The 22,727-nt window shown below is 37.0% G+C and overlaps 1 protein-coding gene across 2 annotated transcripts in view; it reads right to left on the reverse strand.

Moving 5' to 3' along the window:
- Positions 1-682: 682 nt before the first annotated feature.
- Positions 683-22,727, reverse strand: part of wdr11 (WD repeat domain 11) — a 126,974-nt gene continuing 104,929 nt past the window's right edge. For both annotated transcript variants that reach the window (XM_053502088.1, XM_053502087.1), the window contains exons 23-29: positions 18,442-18,631; positions 13,362-13,457; positions 12,313-12,478; positions 9,664-9,761; positions 5,404-5,549; positions 2,934-3,016; positions 683-2,237 (exon numbers count right to left, since the gene is read on the reverse strand). In XM_053502088.1, the coding sequence (XP_053358063.1) occupies positions 2,026-2,237; positions 2,934-3,016; positions 5,404-5,549; positions 9,664-9,761; positions 12,313-12,478; positions 13,362-13,457; positions 18,442-18,631 (991 nt within the window). In that variant the 3' untranslated portion in view covers positions 683-2,025. The remainder of the gene's footprint in view (positions 2,238-2,933; positions 3,017-5,403; positions 5,550-9,663; positions 9,762-12,312; positions 12,479-13,361; positions 13,458-18,441; positions 18,632-22,727) is intronic.

Consider the following 22,727-nt stretch of genomic DNA (forward strand, 5'->3'; position numbering starts at 1 on the left):
TGAACCTTTACCACGCACCTCAGCTTTTGCCTCTCTTCTGTCTATTGAGCAGGGCTGTGAGCTAAGCGCAGAACGTCATTGTTTGTGCGCTGTGTTGAAAGAATCGGAGCAAAGACCTGCATGAGCTGCCGCAGCCCCTTTCACATCCGTCAAGTTAAAACCATCCACGAGAAACCACGGACAGGCTGACATTGCCACTGCCCATGTCAACGCACTCTGCTGCTCTGTCACTGCCAACGCTCGCCAGCCGAGTGCCTCTCTGCCAGCTGAACGCTGCCTGGACCAGCACGTGCAACCCCTTACTTCTTTCCGCCCGTTCTTTACGTATATAGGTACAACTAAAGTACTGTATAACCATAAGAAATGAATAAAAAAAGTCAGAATCCTGTGGAAAAAAAATTCTAAACTATTTTTTTTATGCTGGCTCTAATACTCTTCCATAATAGGATTACAATTCCCATTAAATATACATGATTTTAAATGTAAAAATGACTCTCCCAGAGAAAACATGTCACTTGCTCATTGAGTGTGCTATGTTTTTTTAATGCTCTTTATGAAAATTGTGGTGTTATTTGAAACATTTACTCTTACTAATAAACAGTTTTGGAGAGTTGTGGAACAAAAATGTGACAGCAATGAATGCCAGATGACATGACAAGAAAATCAAGCCGATACACTAACATTCTATGAACACTTATTGCTTTTCTTATACACATATTTATTCATCTGACAATCACAAAGCATGCACAAATTCACAAGAACCATCACCGTATATGACAATATTTAGAGACAGTATTTTTTTTCCAGTGTTTCTGGACCACAGAATTTTAGTACAGAGAACAAGGTGAAGAACAGCAAGCGTCTATATGTACTGTTTATTCAAAGAAATTGACTAAATAGCATTAAAAAAAAGGAGGCGTGCCTTGAGAAATGACACTATGTATGTGTCTTTCCTCTCTGATTGCAGAAACACAGACAGCACAAATAGACATGACTACAGCACTAAGATTGCCCCAAACCGCACTAAGAATTATGCCCTCATTCAATATTCATAATGAATAAAATACTGGTCCTTTCTCTCTCTTTTTTTCCCACACACATTTTTTTTAACTTTTAAATTTGGTCCCACTCTTTCTATACAGTATATAGTACCTCATTCTGGAGCTGATTCGAAATGTTTAGTTAAATCTTGCTTAATGCAAGTCACATCTCTCTCCTTAAATTAAAAAAAGATACGAAATGTTAATTCCCAAGACGTTTCATTCTTAAATATTATGGTTTTTTTTACATTTCAGACATTAAGTGACTGAATAAACTCAGTGAATGTGAGGTGGAAGGAAAGTGTTTATTAATTTCCTCTAACAACTCATAATAAAGGATTTGTATAACTTTCTATCAAACTGGATATTTAACCAATATAATAACTTCACGTGAGAGGGGAAAAAGGGCTGGAGCAGGAATATGTACTGTTATGTACCTTCTATAATGTACGTAAGTAATACCAGGGACTTTCTTAGGTTCCATGACATCAAATGCACCAATTTGATTGCAACAATCAAAATGCTAACATGTTCATTAGAACAAAAAACTGGAATTGTTGGCAAATCACTATGGAATAAAGACACTCCAGTCATGAGAAGTTGTTCTCCAATACATACTTCATTTCTGAGTTACTTCAAGTGAATTGTTTGATCAAAATAAAAAGTGCAACAAAAAAAGAGGCAAATTTGGAATGTCTGAAACAGCATATTTGGTTACTGTTATTGATGTAGCTGATTAAAAATATATATTGAATGTTTTCACTGTCATAGTATACATGTGTGTGAGTCAAGGTAGTGGGCAACATGACCCCTCAATGCAAAGAGGGGGAAACAAACCCAAGGACAGAGTGCATGCTTTCTTTATAGGTGCGCGCGCAGACACACACACACACACACACACACACACACACACACACACACACAGTACACATGAACATACATTCTTCACTAAAAACCCTACACCCTATTCTTTCCCGTGTCTCCTCTAGTGGGATTCAGCGACACCCGGGCTGCTTTTCTTTTCCTCCTCGCCAGGTGTGAGATCCGATCCCGATCCTGTTCCTTCGTTCTGGAACAACTCCTCCAGGAGCTCCTCTCCTGCTCCTCCAGCCTTGGAGGCCCACAGCGCTGCTCCCTCTCTCAATCCAACAGAGCGAAGAAGTGTGGCATAGGAGGAAAACGCTCCCCCTATTAGCTTATGTAAAAAGCTGAAGAGTTAAGGAAATGTTTGAAAATCAATTTGGGTGACATGAAATGTGTGCTATATGGAGAAATGTACATTTTTAGAGATATTGAAATGCTTTACTTAAACATGTTGTCTTTCGAAACTGAATGAAAAAAAAAATCAAGAGCAAATATGCCTAGGGATTGGTGAAAATGAACATTTCCTTTTCTTTTTCCTGACAACACTTATGACGCAAAAGCGTTGAAGGGAGCAATTTAACTAAAACCACCCACTAGCCAAATTGCCCTGTCAAATCTCCCAAAACACCATGCATGTACAGTTTTCTTTGGCTTTGTAAACACGTAGGTGCTAAACAAAGCCTTTGAACTGATTTTATAATGCCCTACTTTATAAGGAACAATTCATGATGTTGTACTGAATAACCTAGACAGGGTTTTTTTTTGGCCTGTGTGTGAAAGAGAAAGGTAACATGGAGCAAACAAACAGGAACATGTGTAATTGCTTTGGCACATTTTTACGTCTGTACAATAGGCTGAGGATTGTAATAAGCATTTAACGGTGAAAAAGCAGGTTCTGGATAAAAGAATCCAGCCGAGGATTCTCGTTGGTTTCATAATTACAATCTGTACCTGAAACCGTTTATCATAACGCCACTGTATATTCATCACACATACAGTATTTAAATCAGCAGTCTTTGTAAAGAAGGATATTAGTGGTGTCGTTAGCCTCCATCACACCATATCTCAGACAGGCTTCAATGAAAAGAGCAGCCCGGTCAAAATACCTCATACTGACAAGGGAACACAAGATAGACAGTCAAAAATCGGTTAGCTTTTTAAATTAATTTGACAACAAACAAACAAACAAACCAAAATTATCGATTTTAAAATGGTAAAAAGTACAACTATTTAAAAAGACTGAAATTGGAAAAAAAAAACCAGTTGGCATTAAAATTAAGTCAGCTGACTACTTGAATTTATTGAATGACCAATATAGGGCATCAATAGATTTTTTTTCCCATCCATGATGAGCTGATCATATTTCAGAACTACACTTAACATTTCAACCTTTTGGCTTTAAGAAAAACTGTAACTGTAGTCAGTTGCAAGAGTTTTTGCAGATGAAGCAGAGGAAATTCTGGTAAAAATATGATGGAATCATGAAATAAAAACACTACAGTAGATCACTAGTACTATCGACAGTATTCTTTATCAATCAGTCTCCAACTTTCTCTTATTGCAGTTGCCAGATCAGCTTTGCAGGTTGGAGCCGTGTCATGGACCATTTTCTTGAATTTTTACCATAGATTTTCATATGGAGTTTGAACTACAGTATATGCAGGCCGTGCCAGTGATATTACTGCATATGCCTTGAAGTCTCGAAGGAACGTTTTCACAGCTTTTGCCCTAATATATATGGCAGGATTTATTATCTTCCTGCAAAAATGATATCATCATCACCAAACATCCTTTCAATTAAAGGAAAATGTCCAAAATCTCAAAATGAACTTTTTTGATGACTATTATCTACCTCCGCACCTTTAGTATCTGTACCTGTCAGATACCTGTCAGTATCTGACACATGTACCACATTGGATGTTTTCTTCAGGCAGTTTTCTTCACACATTTCATTAGAACGGCACCAAACAAAAGTTCCACCATCACCGCAGATGACTGGGAACAACAACCATTAATTGCAGCAGTCCATGATAATTTATCTTCTTGAAGAAGTTTTATAATCCTCTCCTTTATCTCTCTCGTGTTGGAGCCATGATTTATGTCAATCTGCTTGGTGCAACAACTCACCAAGGTGAGCAAGCAGTCTATTTAACTGCAGACTAATTAGCAGATGTACAGTAATCTGATGCAGGTGTCTGCTTTAGAACTGCAAAGAATTTTCCTCTGAATTTAGTGATTCCATATTTTTTTTCTCTGCTTGATCTGCAAAAACAGGTGCAACTGACTACAGTTTTCTTTTTATTGTGTTTTTAATTGTGTCTTGAAGACAGAAGGTTGGAATGTTAAATGAAAATAGTTTTTTGGCATGTCTGTGATTTTTTTATCATTTTTTTCCCTACACAATTAAACAATTGAATGTACATTTTCCACGACGGTTGACACTAGGGCTGGGCGATTTGGCCTAAAATCAAAATCTCAATTAATTGAACATTTTAACTCGATTACGATTAATGAACAATTATTTTATTTATTGATAATTTATTGATTTATTTTTGCCCTCATAGTTCACTGACAAGTTTTGTACAGTAAATATGCTCACATATTATAAGTGAGAGATTTTTGAATGAAGGGTACATTACTTGATTTTAAAATAATTGAAGGAAACACACACTATCTACTATCTATATTTCGATTACTTTTCGATTAATCGCCCAGCCCTAGTTGATACTATATTTTTTGCCAGGGATTATATAATTTGGTGTCATAATTAAAGCTTAAGGCAGTCAGACAGTTTACATTTTCTTATTCTTGGATGAAAATACATTTCTTAACACTAAAATGCATATCATGTGCTATCATACAGTATGTGCATATCATAATTCTGTTTTTAAGACACTGGGCTATTAACACAAGCCCCAGCACCTCCAATCTTCCGCTTATGAAAGAGCAAAACATTTAACCCTTAAAAGCTCATCTGTGTTCTGTCTAGATTGTAAAAATGACTTTCCCATATATAACATATTCTCTTGTATATACACGGCAAAAAAGAGAGAACTGGACCCACACAATTCCAAATGAGGTCCTTTAGTCATTTGTGGGAATAAGTAAAAATGAATGAATGATACATTTCTAGGAAGAACAAACCAGAGAGGAAGAGAGTGAGAGAGTGGTATTTTGGACTGAGAGCACTTATCGATACGCAAACACACTCAGCACTTCTGCTCTGCTGTCTCCGCTTGCTCGTGGTCGCCTGTTGTTACTTGACATGGCATGACACCATTACAGGTTATTACAACACCCACTCTTGTCTCACAGACTTGTAAACAAACACAATCCGCTTGACTGTTTCATCAGTTTGACTGCACTAAATTCCCTTCTTGTTTTTATTCTTCTTTCTGTTTAGCTCATTAAAACATGGGCCTTTCTAGCCAGATGCTTAAACTATATTCCAAAAAAAAAAAAAAAAAAAAGAACAAATGCATGAAAATCTCCTGCAGACCTGAGGAGCATCTCGCCCACTTTCTGGAAGCAGCCGAGCGAAAGGAGGACCAGGATAGCCTTGGACTTCTGGTTGACCTGAGGAGAGCAGAGGTACTCAGCCCAGCGCTTCAGCACGTCCGAGGCTTCGGTTGGGTTCAGACGCACCTGGGGGAAGAGACAGTGAGAGAGAGATGCAGGCTTAGAGTTAGCATGGAAGCACTGTTACCTTGACCTACCTATCTCTCTCTTTTTTTTAAGGATGAAACCTAATACAACATACAGTACTGTGCAGTGTAAGTCTTGAGTCACCCCACATTTCATCATTTTTTGCTTCCAAAGAGCCAGACTTCGTGTATTTTTAATGTAGTTTTGAGTAATAGTTCACAATTTACAGTGGGTTGCAAATTCATGTATAAACAGGATAAATGTAGTCCACTTAAGCTTTCAATATGATTTTGAGCTTTTGGTGTCAATATGTTAAATCTGAACTAGATTGAGCTTTAAAGAGTGTGCTTTCTGAGGCATAAAAACTGAAGTGTGCTGCAAAAACAGACATGAGCCTGCCTGCATATAAGAGAGCATTAACTTGCAACACAACAGGAAATGGATGATTACTCATGGGAGAAATGGCACTTGGACAATGTGTTCCACTCGCACAGGATCAAGAATTAGGAATCTGTACTCGTCCGATTTTGGGAATTAACTGTACTGATGAGTACTGATATTTAGCCATAAGACATTGCTATTTGTAGTTGGTTGCATGGCTGCTCTGTGGATTTCATTCTAACACTGCTTTAATGTGTAACCAGAGATATTTACACAACAGTTAATGTCCACTAACGTACCCCAAATGTACTTTTTTGGGGTTTTATGTGATAGAACAATGCTAAGTGGCACATAATTGTGGAAGGCAAATGATAAGTGGCTTTAAAGGTTTTTTTTTTTTTTTTTTTTTTTTTTTACAAATAAATATGTGGTTGCAATGTGACAAAATGTAAAAAAGTTTAAGGGTTATAAATACTTTTGCAAGGCACTGTATTCAAATGGTGCAGCAGAGAAGTAAAAAAAAAAAAAAAAAAAGACTGAAACAGAAACAGACTGTAATTCGCACAATAAAATACGCCTTAGAGCAAATGATGCAGTGCATATATGTGCCCCAATGGTCTTTTCCATGGTTATCATCTACAAAGAAAAAAAAACTGTCTAACAGATACAGACAAATCCCAGGTCAAAATGAGCTCAAAGCAGGATTGAAATTGTAGCCCACAGTTCTCAACATAGAGGGCCTTGCTTTTTTCCTCAAGCTATTCAGCCCTAAAAAATAGGGAAAAAAGAGAACAGAAAACCTATGACCTATGCTGTCGGCATCAGAACACTTAGAAAACCTGGATAACATTTATAATTCGTTCTTGCTTTTTAATCGGCATGCTGCATATAAAAAAAGAAAGAAAAAAAAATACAAAAGATCTACCACAGGCAGTGATGTGCACCTGATGATGAACCACGTTCCTAGTGCAACACCCTGCATCACTCACAAACTAGAATCAGGATACCAAAAAGGTTAATTGATCCACACAGTGATATTAAAAATGTTGATGTGTAAATGAGTGATAAAACAATCACACATAAGATATCATCATTCTGAATTGTTATTTTTGTTTTGCATGGTTTTGCAAGCGTCTTTTCTTTTGGTGTTTACTTCTTGTTTGCCACGACCCGAGCTATCCCTACGCCTGGCTATAACTGCCTTTGATTGACTACAAAGGCCGCAATTGACAACAAATCAGCCTATAAAACATACCGCGGACCTACGGCAGACCTAACAGTTATTAAAAGTTGTATATCAGCATCAATCTTGCATGTTTCACATATTTGTAGCTAAGCTACCTGTGATCACTGCAGGTCATTCCAACATCCTGATTATCTATTATCTTGCCATATGACTACCCATGATTCATTATGGTTTGTGAATTAAGAGATTCACAGTTAAAATTAGCCAAGTTGGAACCTAGTTATACAGACAGGTGATAAATTAGTGCATGTTTTCCCTGGCATAGTTTCAGTCCTTATCACTTGTGCCCTTGCAGAAAAGCATCGCTGAAAAAAATCAATACAAAGTTATTCTAAATACTGTAATAACCTTTATCGTAAGATGACCTAAAATCCTAAGATTTCTATCCTGATGGAAAAGCTCTCTTCCAGGATGACCTCTGAAAGGTTTGAGAAGTTTGAAAGCGAATTAAATTGCATGCTTTCACAGTCACTAGATCTTGACTTAAAAACCTATGGTTTGACCTTTTGGAGCAACATGTTACACAGTGCTCTTCACCTCATCACTTCAAACAAAACACCAATTGAAGGAAAAGTTTAGGAAAGAGTGTTTGTCCCTTCATTATTGTTCCTATAAAATTTTGCAGGTTATGTGTGGCTTGATGTAATATACAGACACCCTGGTGTCCGGACTATACTTAATTATGTATTTATTTACACCGTAATGCATGCTCTACACGTTAAACCCTATCCTCTACGCATTTTCTCAGCCACAGTGTGGCGTTAACACACAATGTTCTTGACATTGGCTCCTGACTTTATAGGCACCCTGTACACTCACTACAACCTTATTACGTAGGAACGCCTGCACATCTGCTCATTCATCCGAGCAGCCAATCATGAGCCAGCAGTGCAGTGAATAAAATTAGGCAGATACAGATCAAGAGATTTTATCATCAGATTTATCAAGAACTTCCTATCTAATATAATATCAGATATCAGAATGGGGAAAAAAATCGAGTCTGAGGGACTTTATTCATGGCATGGTTGTTGGTGCCAGATGTGCTGGTTTGAATAGTTTTTTTAAAATGTTTAAATTCTCACGATTTTCACTCACAACAAGGTTTAGAATTCAGACAGAATGCTGTGTGTGTGTGTGTGTGTGTGTGTATGTGTGTGTGTGTGTGTGTGTGTGTATGTGTGTGTGTGTATGTGTGTGTGTGTGTGTGTGTGTGTGTATGTGTGTGTGTGTGTGTGTGTGTGTGTGTGTGTGTGTGTGTGTGTGTGTGTGTGTGTGTGTGTGTGTGTAAGTCTGGCGAGGATGTTCTGCGGGATGAAATGCTTTGAAAGGACCCGTTTGGAAGGCAATTTTGTAGATAAATTTACATTATTTTTTATTTTTATTAGATCTTTATTGGAATTTTTCTTTTGTTTAAATAGATACTGTAGTGAATCTTTTTATCTTTCTATTCTATCCTATCTTTCCTTTTAAGGAAATGAACCGTCATGAACGGTCATATAAGCATTTAACTGCATCATATGTTTGTGTACCAGACAACTAAATATTCTAATTTGAACCATTACCCGCTCTTTATGACTGTGGTGAGCAGAAAAGCATCCCAACATGAAGCAGATTTGCTACAAGACCACATCACATTTTGTCAGCCAAGAACAGGCACCAGAGGCTATGCTGGGCACAGACTCACTGAAACTAGAAGACTGAAAAAAAAAAAACATTGTCTGGATTTTTCCAGGCTTTAACTACCCAGTTTTGGTGAGCCACTAATGAACATGCCAGATTTTATTTAATTTTTTTTTAAACCATCAGATTTTTCAAGAAAACATTACCTAAAGCATCTGATCTGGTTGTAGCTGAATTATTTAATGCACTGTGTCATTGTCAAATGATTGCACATAAAGGAACGGTGTAAACTGTTTCTAATAAAGTGGGAACGTATCATGAATCAGAAAATATTGTGTAATAGGTGTAGAAATAATTTTGAATATAACCATGTCCTACTCCAGTACAGCATTTACTTTACACTACGCAATACCTACAGTACACACAAGCACCAAGTGGAATGTATTAAAAATATGTGCTACTTGCATTTTGTGCAAGTCATATTTGTGTTAACATAACTGCACATGTTTAAGGAACAAAATGCCAAGGAAGAAACTGCATCAGCAATAATTTAGCAGGGAGAAACTTCACATCATCTTGGCAGCGTGATACGTAACAGCAGGTCATAGCCTGAGGCACACAAGATGACAAAATTAACACAGCATTGGTATGCATGCGTGGTTACAGGCTGGAAGGCTGTTACTGTGTGTGTGCATGTGTGTGTGTGTGTGGGTTAGGAGATCCAAATGCATTTCTGGCAGTCTATGTGTGTTCTATTTATACCAGTGTATGAAATTACCAACAAACCCATTCAGCTTGACTCTCTTTTGCACTTTAGCTTTTTAAACTTTCTTTCTTTCTTTCTTGGGTAGAGCCTGTAGAGAATACCTTTGCCAGCCACGCGGCGCGGTTCCACTCGCCATATGTCTGCAGATAACGACAGGCGTCTGCTGCCTTGTCAATCAAGCACAGCAACTGCACGCCCTCTGCAGAGACACAGAGAAAGGGGGAGTGTGAAACAGAAAACAGTAGAATGGCATCATCAATTACCAACAACAGCTCTGTGAGTGCCATGACAAAAATCTGTGTGTGTACGTGTGTAAAGGTTGCTGTAATTATTTACTGGGTAATGTTAGGTCTTGAGTGATGCTAAACACACACATACACGCACACACTTTTATAGGCAGGGTATTTTTCAGAATGCACAGATTGTCAGGGAATACTGGCTTCAATTTCACGAGTGTGATGTGATTCGTATTGGGGATTTGTCTGAAAAAAAACAAAAAACAATGAAACATAGTCCCGGATACACAGCACACCTCGGATCATTACAGAATGGCTTTCAATTTCATTTTGTAAAGCAGATGCTTTAGAACTAACAAACCAAACATGCCGGAAGATATGCAACTTTGTCATAATTTGGAGTTGCAAAGATATTTGTCACACCCTATTTCATGTACATAGCTTTTCTGTGCACTGTGACATTTATCAAAATTATAGACCGTTGCTCGGGCATTTTCCATCCTCGCATTGTGTACGTGTAAAGAATGACACATGCTTGTGTTGGTTTAAATATCTCTTCGGACATCCCTTTATCATCCCGGCATTGGTTTGTTGCCAGGTTGTGCTCACCTCCTCTGTGTTAGCTCTTCATTAGTTTGGCTTCCTTTATATCCTGTGTGATATAAAGTCTTATCAGTCAAAATCCAAGCCTTATTTTTGCGCATCCGAGTATGGTATAGTTCTGTATTCCCCTGGTTCAGCAGCAGTTCATTCATTGTTGACCATAAAGTGCCGTGAAACGAATAACAGTTAAATGACACTTAAATGACTGAGATCATTAAACAAATTTTAAAAGTATACAAAGATAACCTAAGTAAATAAAAACGCTGTTTTTTAATGATGATTTTATTTATTAATAAGATTTACTTACTAAAACCTACTTAATTTCACGTGCCACTCCCAGGCCTGATTACTGCCAGACCTGTTGAATCAATGAATCACTTAAAAAAAAAACTACCTGACTGACAAAGTGAAGCATGCCATGTAAATACACGTATACAAAGACGTATACAAACGTATACAAAGACATTTCTAAAACTTAGGGACTTCAGCAAATAAGGGGGAGAGCCATTATCTAAAAATAGAAAAAATCTGAACAGTGGTGAACCAGAAATATACTTGCTTTTTACTGCATGGTGGCTTCCTTACGTATCCTGTGTTTGTTTGGTGCGCAGCTTGTGCACATCCACAGAAACTAACACAATGTACCCTTATCTAAATGCAAGATGCAATAGGCATGTAATTGGCAGGGGCAGTGTAGTCAGCAGGTACGTCAAAATGGCTGAAAAGGTTTTGACAAGATGTGCAAACAGGTACACAGTTACCCCCTCCTGTATGGTGTATCTTTACTAAACACAGTGACATACATGCGCATTACAACAGTTGTCAGGAGATCTAAAAGGTTGACATGGAAAACAAACTGTTTGTTTACTTCATGCACCCCCTGCTGGAACCCTCTGGTAACACACCTAGTATACAGGCAAGTATGTGAACAAATACTTTCATAATGTTGTAGAGTACAGTAGGTTGATGACACGAGGGCATGGGTTAATAGACATAATGTACTGCTTCTTATCAAATGTTATTTAAAAAAATTTGAGTGAAAAATTATTAATACGGCAATATATCACAAAAAAAAAATCTTCGTTTCTCTCCTTTCTATGTGTGTTCAATTGATACCAGTGTATACAGTTATGAACAAATCCATTTAGCTAGACTCTCTTTTGCACTTTTAAACTTTTTTTTTTTCTTTCTTCGGTAGAGCCTGTAGAGAATACCTTCGCCAGCCACGCGGCGCGGTTCAAAATATTCTTACCTTTATTCTCACTTATCTGAACCTACTGCAAACAAGCTTGGTGTTGGGTGTTTGTGGGTGTGTAAAACACTGGAAAAAATCTCCAAAGTACATTCTGCAGCACTAAATTAATTAAAACGTGTGCAGATGCAATTTTACTACTTTAAAACACACAAAGCAGTAGCTTAATTTACTGTACACCATCATGACCCTGACCAGGCAGTTACTAAGGATGAAAACAGCATCTCCTGTTGTTAAATGTAATCTTTCTTTGTCTTGTGAGCTCCATATATTTTTTTATTTCTTAAGTAAGATTAGCCCTAGAACTATGGATGCACAATAGTGCATGGGCTAGGACTAAACTTGCTAATGCTTTGTGACATGAGAAAAAAAATAGTATATCTGCTATTCATGTCTGTATTTTAAACTGCTTAGAAAACATTATCTTTTCAATCGGAATAACTCTGGAATGTCTTCGCCCAGATGACTAGACCCCCAGGGGACTATAAATGTTGTGTATTATGGCACACATAGGGACATTACTGGAATTGGGTTTACACTTCCACAATGCATAGCGTACATCATGATGTTTTTGCTATTGGTGCACTACTGTATGCTTCACAGAGCAAAAAATTCATTAACCTTAAGACTTAAAGTTAATAAAAAAGCAGGGAATGTACCTGCTAGCTTTCCACTGGCGATCATATTGGTGGCTACTAGTTTAATGGTGCTCTGAGAAGGTCCAGAGGATGGGATAGTTGTCACAAGGCAGGCTTTAAGCGAGTCGCAGTAGTAGCTCGGGTTGTCAGCACTCGTCTCCAGCAGCAGCTGCACCGCCCGGTCTGTCTGTAAAGTGAATGCAACATTTGTGAAACATTTATTTTTGTGTGTCTGTGTCAATGATGTGAGATACACTTAGGTAGTGTAGCTTTATTCTGAGCAAAATCAAAAATGATATGATGACAATCTGTCAGTAAAGAAAAAACAATTACAGTAATAGTCTTAGTAATTTTGCAGAAATTCTTGTTTGCTGCGTAAAAGGAGCCAGTCAAAATTACACAGACAATAAATAAATAAATAAATAAATAAATAATAATAATAATAATAATAATAATAAGTATAATAATAATAATCATATATATATTTTTTAACCCAAACTTAAACCTAACCATGTTCAGATTCCTGCTATTTATTTTGGCTGTCAAATAATTTTATGGGAATACACATTTTATGTTTAGCCTATTGTAAACTACTCTAAAAGTCTGTCCTTCTATCTTCCAAACCCATACTGCAGAAGATTGTGAATGAGATAATTTGCAGGGTGTGTGTGTGTGTGTGTGTGTAATGAGAGAGGGAATGAGATGATGAACAAATCTATCAAAAGAGAAACTATACCGCACCTCATTCCTTTTTGCTCACCTGCCCAGGCAGAAGGGTAAACTCATATTAAACATCATATTAACTGTCAAAATCCATAAGACAGCAGGATACGATAGAAAGCACAGAACTCGCCTCTGGTTAACAGATCAGTTCTTTGTTTGCTGGTCAGTTCTTCTTACATATTACACCAGAGCTATGTGTCTACAGTAACTGGGATTAAGATATAATAATTTAACAGATGGTGTTTCCTCAAATACACAGTAAGTAATACAGACAAATACTATTCTTTTGCTAATTTACTACGACGGTAATATGAAAGTGATGATGGTGCGATGTAGTATAAGGTAACCTGTCCCAGGAGAAGCAGTTGGTCTGCACATTTCTTGGTGTGTTCATAGCTGGATCTCTTCACCTCCTGCAGATGAACCCTTTCTAATTGGAATCTCTGTAATAAAAGAGATAACAAGGCTTGAGAACATACAGATATACATAAAAAACATATTTCTTATTCTCAGAAATGATATATCATGCATACTATTGTTGTACTATACTAATCCTTTTAAGAATGAATGCAATATACAGTATGCTTGTTTGTTCCTTTTATGATGCCACAAGAAAGATGAACTGAATTGTGATTTATTGAGACACACTATGGGAATGCATTATTGGAAAACGAAAGATTGTTGGTCTAACAACTTGTGCAGTAGATACTGGGTAAAGACAACAATTACATGAATGATTTAGACAGAGGCTATGACATTCCTGATGACTTGCTGGTCAAGGCTTGTTGCATAAGATTCATGTCTAAGGAGCAATAACAGGAGGAGGATGAGGAGGAGGACAAGGAGTAGGAGGATTTCAGCAAGTTTGCAGGATTTCAAGATGACTCAAACATGAGGAACTGTCACCCACCCTGTAAGATCCAGTACCACTGCAATGCCAGTGGGAAAGACTGACCTGCCTGAAAATGCAAGGCCTTTACAAGTGTTTTGCATAGAGGAGATATGCAACGAAGATAAGTTTAAAGGCAGAGCAAACAGGAAGGAAACTCTATCCAAAAGTGAGTGAACACCTGTTTCAGTGAAAGTTATAAAAACTTTGATGTGTCAGTGCCAGCTGCCATCATGGAGAGATTATTAGAGGCAAAATAAGTGGCTTTTCCATACTAATTCTTCCAAAGTCATTTTCAATGATCTACTGTATAGAAAATAATAATAACAACAACAACAACAACAACAATAATAATAATAATAATAATAATAATAATAATATTAATGAACTACAGTAATGTATGTTACCAGTCACTTTCAATGGCTCTGTTAGATGGATGGCTTTGTGACTGTACATGAGAACATGGTGAAATTTTAGGGAAGACTTCACTCCAACAGATACACTATGTGACAAACTTCCAATTCTGTGTCACCATGGGTCCAGGCAGACGCTATGACTGTATGCATTGCATCTGTCCATTTCCATAGAAATTCTACTGTCATGTTAATGACATAAAAAGTCTCAAACTGGTTGCTTGAGACACCATTTGTGCTAAGAAAAAGGAACTTTCACAAAACAAAATGCTCAGCAAGTGAGCTTCTTTGCAAAAACATGAATTCAAAATGGCTGACAATATCACTTTCTGGCACCAAGGATTCAGGTAATTAGTCATTGCACTGACTAATTACCATGACCCTACTGAGAAAGGGTCAGTGGAGAGAAGGTAGTCTTTGATGGATCAGGTGGTTGGAAATCTTTTTGTTGTAGCATTGCGTAGAGAAATGTTAGAAAAGGCTCTTCCTCTTCTTTTTGGGGGGTTGGATGCTATAATGCATACACAGGTGCAAGGTGTGGTGAAGAAGGAGAATTAACAGACAAGTAAAAGAGGAGTCACAAAAAGTAGCTAAGAAGTTAGCTAAATAGCTAAAAACTTGCTATCCCAATTTAACCATTTTTTTCACATTTAATTTTTTTTTTTAAACCTATGGACTTTAGGAGATTTGTTTATTTATTTAAAAAACAAGGTTTTTCAATGTAATTAATTAATGAAAAGCTACTATTGGCAAGCCATTCCATTACCATGGCTCCACTATACCGCAACCTCTTAATAAATGCCTGGAACATTTCTACATTCAACATGCCAAATCTAAAGAGGATGAAATTATGATTGTACTGTAAATCCCAAGACATGAACTTAAAAAAAAAAAAAAACTCTGTTAGAAAATACATACAATAGAAAAATACATACAGTAAAACCTTTCAGGTACAGAAGAATAGCTCTACTTAATCCTCACATTAAACATCAGAATTGAAAAAGGGGCCAGAAGAAAGAGATATTCTATGTAGAACAGTTTATAAAGTTTATACAGAATAGAAAACAACAACCACAACTACAACAAATATTCAGTGAGTAGCAGAACAGTAGCTCAAATAATAAATCTTGGTAACTGTGGTCACCAGAAAAGCATCACGAGCAGGTCATCTTTAAAGACATTAAAAAAAAAAGTAAAACTAAAGAATATGGAAAATAAGAAAAGAAACAGAAATCATCTAAAAGATAGCCCCATACTGTATAATACAAGGCATTGCTTAACCCTTAAACAGAAAATATTGTTGCAAAAAATTAATATAAAGTTAATTTCAATCATTAGCATTTATGTCCTGTGCACTTATGCACATCTCTCAAGGCATATTTTTATTCTTGCTGATTGTGTTTCTGGCAGCCTACAGAGAAAAAAAAAAGGTAATAAAACCAAACAAGCAGTAGCTCACGCTATTAAAGAGTAATGAACAGAATGGAAAATAATGCAATAAAGCATAAAATTGAAGTGTTTAGAGATGGACACAGAAAATTTTTTAAACTCTCAAAAGTACCCTATTAGCAGTGTAATAAATAGTCGTGAGTATAGCAGTGGTTGAATAATTTGTTTCTTAATGTGGTTAAATGTTTCAAGTAAAAATAAATAAATAAATCACATAATTAAAAAAAACTGCTTCGTTAAAGTCTACTCTACATTCATAGCTCTAACATTTTTAGTTTCGCCTTTAAAATATTTGACATAAATCCGGTCTCATGGCAAACTGTCCTGCTCATGGAATAATCAAGACTACACTTCTGGAAAAGGTGCAAACTAAAGATGAGAAGATAAACCTGCCAGACTCAATTGCACATCAAACCATTACTAAAATGAATCCTTGGAGATAGTGGCTGAAAGGGAAAATAAGTCTCATTTTCTTTCCAATGGCTTTTGGAAAGACTTGCTAAGAGGCTCTGAAAATGTTATGATTAATTTCATGGATAACTGCTCATATTCAGTCCATCATTAAATGCATGACTCGCCAAAACTTCATCCTTTATGAACTGGTTTCTGTTTCTGGTACAGTATCATACAACATTATGAATATATTATATTATGAATATAATAACCCTGAATATACATCTACTGTACATTATACAAATATAATAAACAAATAAAAGTATTGCATATTCTAAAATTTACTCACCAAGTTAATTCCACATTATTATTCTCATCCTATTGTGAAAATATAATGTATAATGGATAAAGTATGCGTAAAGAAAATAAAAACAGCTTAGACAGCAAGTATGTCATATATATTTGTTGCTATAAGTAACCTCATGTTTGGTAGAAACATTGTGCCACATTTATCAAAATAGATGGGAAGGAAAATAATAATAAAAAAACATAATTTAAAGAAAATCATTTGTATCCCAATAAGTGTGTGGAAACCTATACATAAGAGGCCTAACTTACACTTCGATGTGAGGTACTTCAAATTATATAATCAGTAAAAAATCAGCAAGGACATTTTGTTGTGTAAAATGAAATGCTGCCACAATAATGACACAAGGTTGGGGTTACAACTGAAAAAATGCCTAAAGACCAGTATGAGCTAAGTAGCAGGTGAAATCACTAGCAGTTTTCCTATGTGAAATGGCTGGTGCACATGATCAGCTTCTTGTCCTCCTACATTTTAATGTCACATCATTTGTTTTTCACCTGACTCAATTCACTTTTTCATTTCATTACACCTAGAGTCAAGAGTATTGCCAATTCAATTAATTATTTTTTTTTACATTTTGACAATGCTGTTGATTTATGATTTTAGCATATTCACGCACTGCCTACCCTTCAATGTTCGCTCAATTTAATCTGCATGCACTAAACTTTATTTCCACCCTAATAAAATAAGGCTAGGCACAGGCTAGTCATCAAGCAGACACCTGAAATAGGAAAGCACAGATGGTTTCCTAGTGGCATCCATACAAATTGTTTCCTGAAGCTGTTTTTTATAAAAATAAGGACACCCACAGTTCTGTGCAAAAGTCTTGAGCCACACCACATTGCTTTACATTTTGCTAACAAAATGAGACATTAGGCATAGTGATTTATTGCAGAATACAACACAAAGAGAGTCTGGCATGAACCTTGTTAATTTCCCCACAGCCTGAACTCTCGTAGGAAAACTTTCTTGTAATTTCTTTAAGTAGTCTTTAGGAAAAGGCTTCCTGAAGGACGTTTTATTTGAATGCTGGCTGGCTTTTGTCCCAATCTCTGTCAAGAGAATCCCACACTGCTTTAGTAATGTTGAGATCCGCGCTTTGGGGAGGCCAATCCATGTTTAATCATGTTTTTTTTTTCTATCAAGGAATGCTTTGACTGCAATGGCAGTGGGTATAATCTACTTCTTAAAAGTATATTTAAAATAGAAGAAAGGCTGAACCACCCTGAAATAAAGGGGGCTCAAGACTTTTGCACATTACCACACTGTATGGCAATTTTTTTTACTAATTGTAAAGAAAGGGTTTTCTAGTTTTCTAGGCCAGTATATTAGACTCAGTTCCATAAGTCAGAAATCAGTACAGGGGATGCTGTCATTAGGGTTAACCTTAACCCTAACCCTAGTTAAGCAGTTATACTGTAAATGGTATTAAAAAAAGAGCCAAAAACGTCCATATATATATATATATATATATATATATATATATATATATATGGAAGTTTTTCGCTCTTTATATATATATAAAACACAACAGTAAGCAAATAACTGTTATTTTTGAGGAGTTTTAGCAGTTTTTTTCATAGATGTAAGAATAGAACTTGAGAAACTTGAGTACAAGCTGCATGATGCAACACAGTGGAGACCTTTCTTCCCCTTGCCCCCCTCTTGGGATAGTTATGGTCTCCCAATGGATTAACATGGCTACTCAGGCAGTTGGTATGGAATTGGAAAAGATTTACTGTTGCGATTAACAACAAAGAGCAGCTAAGATAAGGTTCTCTAGAGTCCAGAACAAGTGCTGATAGAGAAAACTACTTCTGCCAGTATTGTCATTTGTTCAGCTATCATTGTCTTGCTCATGTGTGTGTGTATGTGTGTGCATGTGAGTGCGTAGATGTGTGTGTGCTGTGCTATACCTGAAAGAAGGAGCTTTCACACAGAATATCGTGGCAGATGTCCAGATGGCACTGTGCGGTACTCTGGGAGCTCTCTGTCTGTGTCTGCCCATCAGGAGCAGGCACACTGAGCTGCCGTGCCTGTGCGAAAGACTTGATGTAATGGGCCGCCACATTCCAAAACTGCAGGTCTGACTCGTCCCCAAACAGCCTGAGACAAAACAGGGTTAAGGTTGTCAAAGAATGAGCTTCTCTTTGTTTCTGACATTTTTAACAAAGAAACATAATTTATAGCAGAAGATATTATGTTTACTGTTGGGGTGCTACTCAAATTACATATTATTATACATTTCATGTGTTACAGTACATCAACTAGGGTGTGTCATTTATTTCAAGAAAAAGTAACTTCAAATTAAAAACATTTAAGAAGATATTTTCATCAAATTCAATTAACTATATTTGATTTTCAGTCGGTAACAACTGCATATTCTGTACACCCTGTTCGCATTTAAAGGCATTGCATTTTAATTGCTTAACTTGAGTCAAACACTTGGAGTAGCCTTCCACAAACTCCTCACAATCCTTTGCTGGAACTCTGGCTCATTCCTTTTCACAGAACTCTTATTACTCGGTCGGGTTTGTGACATTTTTTTCAGTTTAGTCCATACTTTTTCAGTGTGATTCAGGTCAGGGCATTGTGAAAGCCACACCAGTAGTTTCACTTGGCTGTGTTTAAGCCATTTTGTTACAGCTTTCAAGCAATAGTCCTGCCAGGAGACTCAGCTCAGACCAATTTTTCACTTTATTTCTGATGTTTTTACATGTTTTTCTCATATTGCTATATACAAAAGGCGTTCAAGTCATTCAAGGATTTGAGTAATAATTACAGAAGACTGCAAGCACAGAATGTTAATGAGACTTTTATGTCCTATTCACACGGCATTAATATTACCTGAGAAACACTTATCGTTTAGAATAATGGGGGAGGTTGTATGTGATCTTAAGCTCGTGTGTATCGGCCAAGTCTGTAATTTGTCAGGGCCCCCGAGTGCTGCAGTGATAACGTGCTCGTCCTATCATCCAGGGATCGCTGGGTCGATCTCCAGGTGATGCTGTAGCCTCTCGCAGCCGAGGGTCTAGAGAGAGCTAATTAGCCGAGCTTACTTAGCAGGGTGGAATGGGAGGCACTTAGTGCTCCCACATTAATTACGACTCTGCAGCCAATCAGGGGCGTCTGTGAGCTCACGCAAGCAGAAGGAGTGGATAGCGCTGTCCTGCGAGTGTGTTACGCCGCCCCTAACAGTGCATGGGCAAGCAGTTCGAAAAGATGCGGTTACATGTTTTGGAGTCACATGTTTTAGAGGAAACTTAGGGGTCTTTGGCCCCCCGACTGAATGTTGTAGTAGCCTTAATGTGGGAGCGCCCTAGTGACAGGTAGGAATTGGATATGACTTAATTAGGAAGAAAATCCAGGGAAAAAAATTATTAAAACTCACCCTCAAATGACCTACAATATACAGTATTTACACACCAAGGTCTGGTGATAATGTTAGCCCCGTGCCAATCAACAATGTGCAAAAAGAGAAAGCTGAAAACCATCAGAAGAGTGAAAGCAAAAAGAATGGTCAGATGGAGATGGATGAGGCGTATAGCAGCATGTGGTAAGAAACACTTTTCTGTTTATATCATACAGCTACAGTAGATCTACTGCATAATGACAAGTGTTTTTATCTTGACATCATATCTGGTATATAAGTCAGTAAATTCGAGTGAAATCGCAGACTTTGCTTATCCTGTGTGAATGCACCACACGAAATTTAGATGTATGTGTGTGTATACTATAATAATATAGAATTATAATACTATAATACATAGGTTATACTAATCCTGTGCAAATAGGATAGTAATAGCCAGAGTAAAACATTTGATTGGTGCAAACATCTTAAAGAGGCCATGCATCCTTGAATGATGATCCTGGCCAAGGTGGATCCCACTACTGTTCCCTTGAACATTCAGCGCGTAGAACTGTCTAAGCACTATTGTCTGACTCCCCTTGTATGTCCTCAAAATCCTCTTATAACACTATAATTCTGCAGCCACCATGCTTTACAGTTAGAAATTTGTTCTTTGGGTTTTACAGCCTCAACCATTTTAATTGCATATTATGGCCAAACAATTAAAATGATTGTTTTTTGTGATTTGTCATAGGGCTGGTAATAACCAGCAGTCTGACTTTTTCCATCTGCCTTTTTGGCTTGTCTAAGAGTCTGGGCTTCTTCCTTGCATGACATCCTTTTAGATGCACATAGTTTGGTATATGATACCTCCCAACTCCTGTCTTTATTGTTGTCTAAAGGCTCAGCTCAACCTTACAGACAGTTTATTCATAAAAGGAGATGTTTGAGGAACCTTGGCTCATTTGGAAATTGCTCGTGAAGAGGACCTGGGTTTGTGGAGATACACATTTTTTTAAGCTATAGGCTGAGTTACTTAGTTTTTCCAGTGGTATCAAGACAAAACAGGTTGGCCCTGTACAGGCACAGGTGTTCTCCAGATAACTCGGAATTATAACTTAGGAGTCACCAATCAAAAAGAACCTTCTAAAAGTCTGAAGAGATCAATAACTTAGGGTTTATAACATTCTGATCCTAAATTCTAATCTCTTTCTATTTAAACAGTACCCATCAATGTCTTGACACACCAATCAAAATTTTTTAGGAATTTATTTTTCTACAATCTGGAACAATACTGGATATTTCCAAACTTTAAAATAACACAAACTGAATTATGTATATAAATAACAACAACAACAACAACAGTCAGTTGTTATTTTAAGATACAATGGTCAGCGGTTCTTGAACAGTTTTGTTAAGTGCATTTGCAAATCCCATCAAGCACTATGGTGAAACTGTCTATCATGAAGACCTTCCCAGGAAAGCAAGACCAAAACTTAACTCTGCTGCAGTTACCAGCCTCAAAAATCACCAATTAACACACAGCAATTTAGAGTAGAGGAGTTATCAAGACTTTACAGAGCACAAGTAGCAGACAAATCTCAATATTAAGTTTTCAAATGAGATTATTAAATAATTTTCCCTACAGCATTGTTTTACAATGTAGAATCAATTAAAAATGAGGAGAGACCATTTAATTAGACGGTGTGTTCAAACTTTTAACTGGTAAAAAATTAAACGGTAACATGAAATGTGAGGAGTCACACACATTATTATGTATTCGTTAAACGAAAGTTCTTATTTCATAAGCAGGATACACACAATCATTATTGTTGCTGAATACAGAGTCTGTAAAATATGGTCTAAAATACAGCAGTATTAAGAACTATATTAATAAGTGAACAGTAGTAATACTGAGTTAGGATTTGGTACTGAGCTGAAAACAAAGGAGTGACAAAATGGCATGAAATCCTAGTTGCAGTCAGAAGAGTGTGAATAATCGCTCCCTGAGGGAACAAATAGAATGTGGCTCAACGACGAGCGAAAAGATTCAGAGAGACAGAGAATGACCAGAGCATTTTGGCCAGAAAGTGAAATCTGACTTATCAGATTCAAGCAAATATGAGACTAGAGTATGGATTGCCTAAATAAGACTGATTAATGCTGAGCTGTTGAAAAAGAAAATCAAGATTTGGCTAGAGAACACAAACAGTGGTCACTGTCTGAATGGAAGAAGGTGATTTTTAGTTATGGATCCAGATTTTTTTGCCACATAGAAATGATGGATGGGAGACTGGAAGAAGACTCTAAGGAGATAAACAGAGTCATGGGAGAGAATATGGGATGCTAGCCTGAACACTATCTAAAGATTAACCACCTCAAACAGAACAGTCTGACCTGATGGGCGGAATATTTAATTAAAATAAGGGGGCAGGGTAAAATTTTTGACAATTTATACATTAGGTAAATATTAGCCATATGTGTACTTGATCTGATGGTTTCTTTAATGCTAGATTGAATATATTCTGTCCCACATGATGTGTGACTTGGGGTCACGTTAGATGATGTGACATGTTCCACCTGTCTTTACTTTGGACTTTCATTCACTGGGTCTTTGGCAGAAAAATGGAAACTGACTGGCATGCATTGCATTTGGAATAAAGCATCTAACCAATTATAGATAAGCCTGGATTCATGTTCATTAAAAAAGTTACTAATGATGCTCTTATTGACTTACTGGCTGAATCTGTGACCCCAACTGCCCATTAGGAGCGTGCACAGGAGTGGAATTCTGAGCAATCCCATCTTCTCCCACGGACAAAGTTTAAATCTATCCTTTTAGCTAAACAGTGA

Source organism: Clarias gariepinus, chromosome 8 (genome assembly GCF_024256425.1).
Source record: "Clarias gariepinus isolate MV-2021 ecotype Netherlands chromosome 8, CGAR_prim_01v2, whole genome shotgun sequence".
Taxonomy (NCBI): domain Eukaryota; kingdom Metazoa; phylum Chordata; class Actinopteri; order Siluriformes; family Clariidae; genus Clarias; species Clarias gariepinus.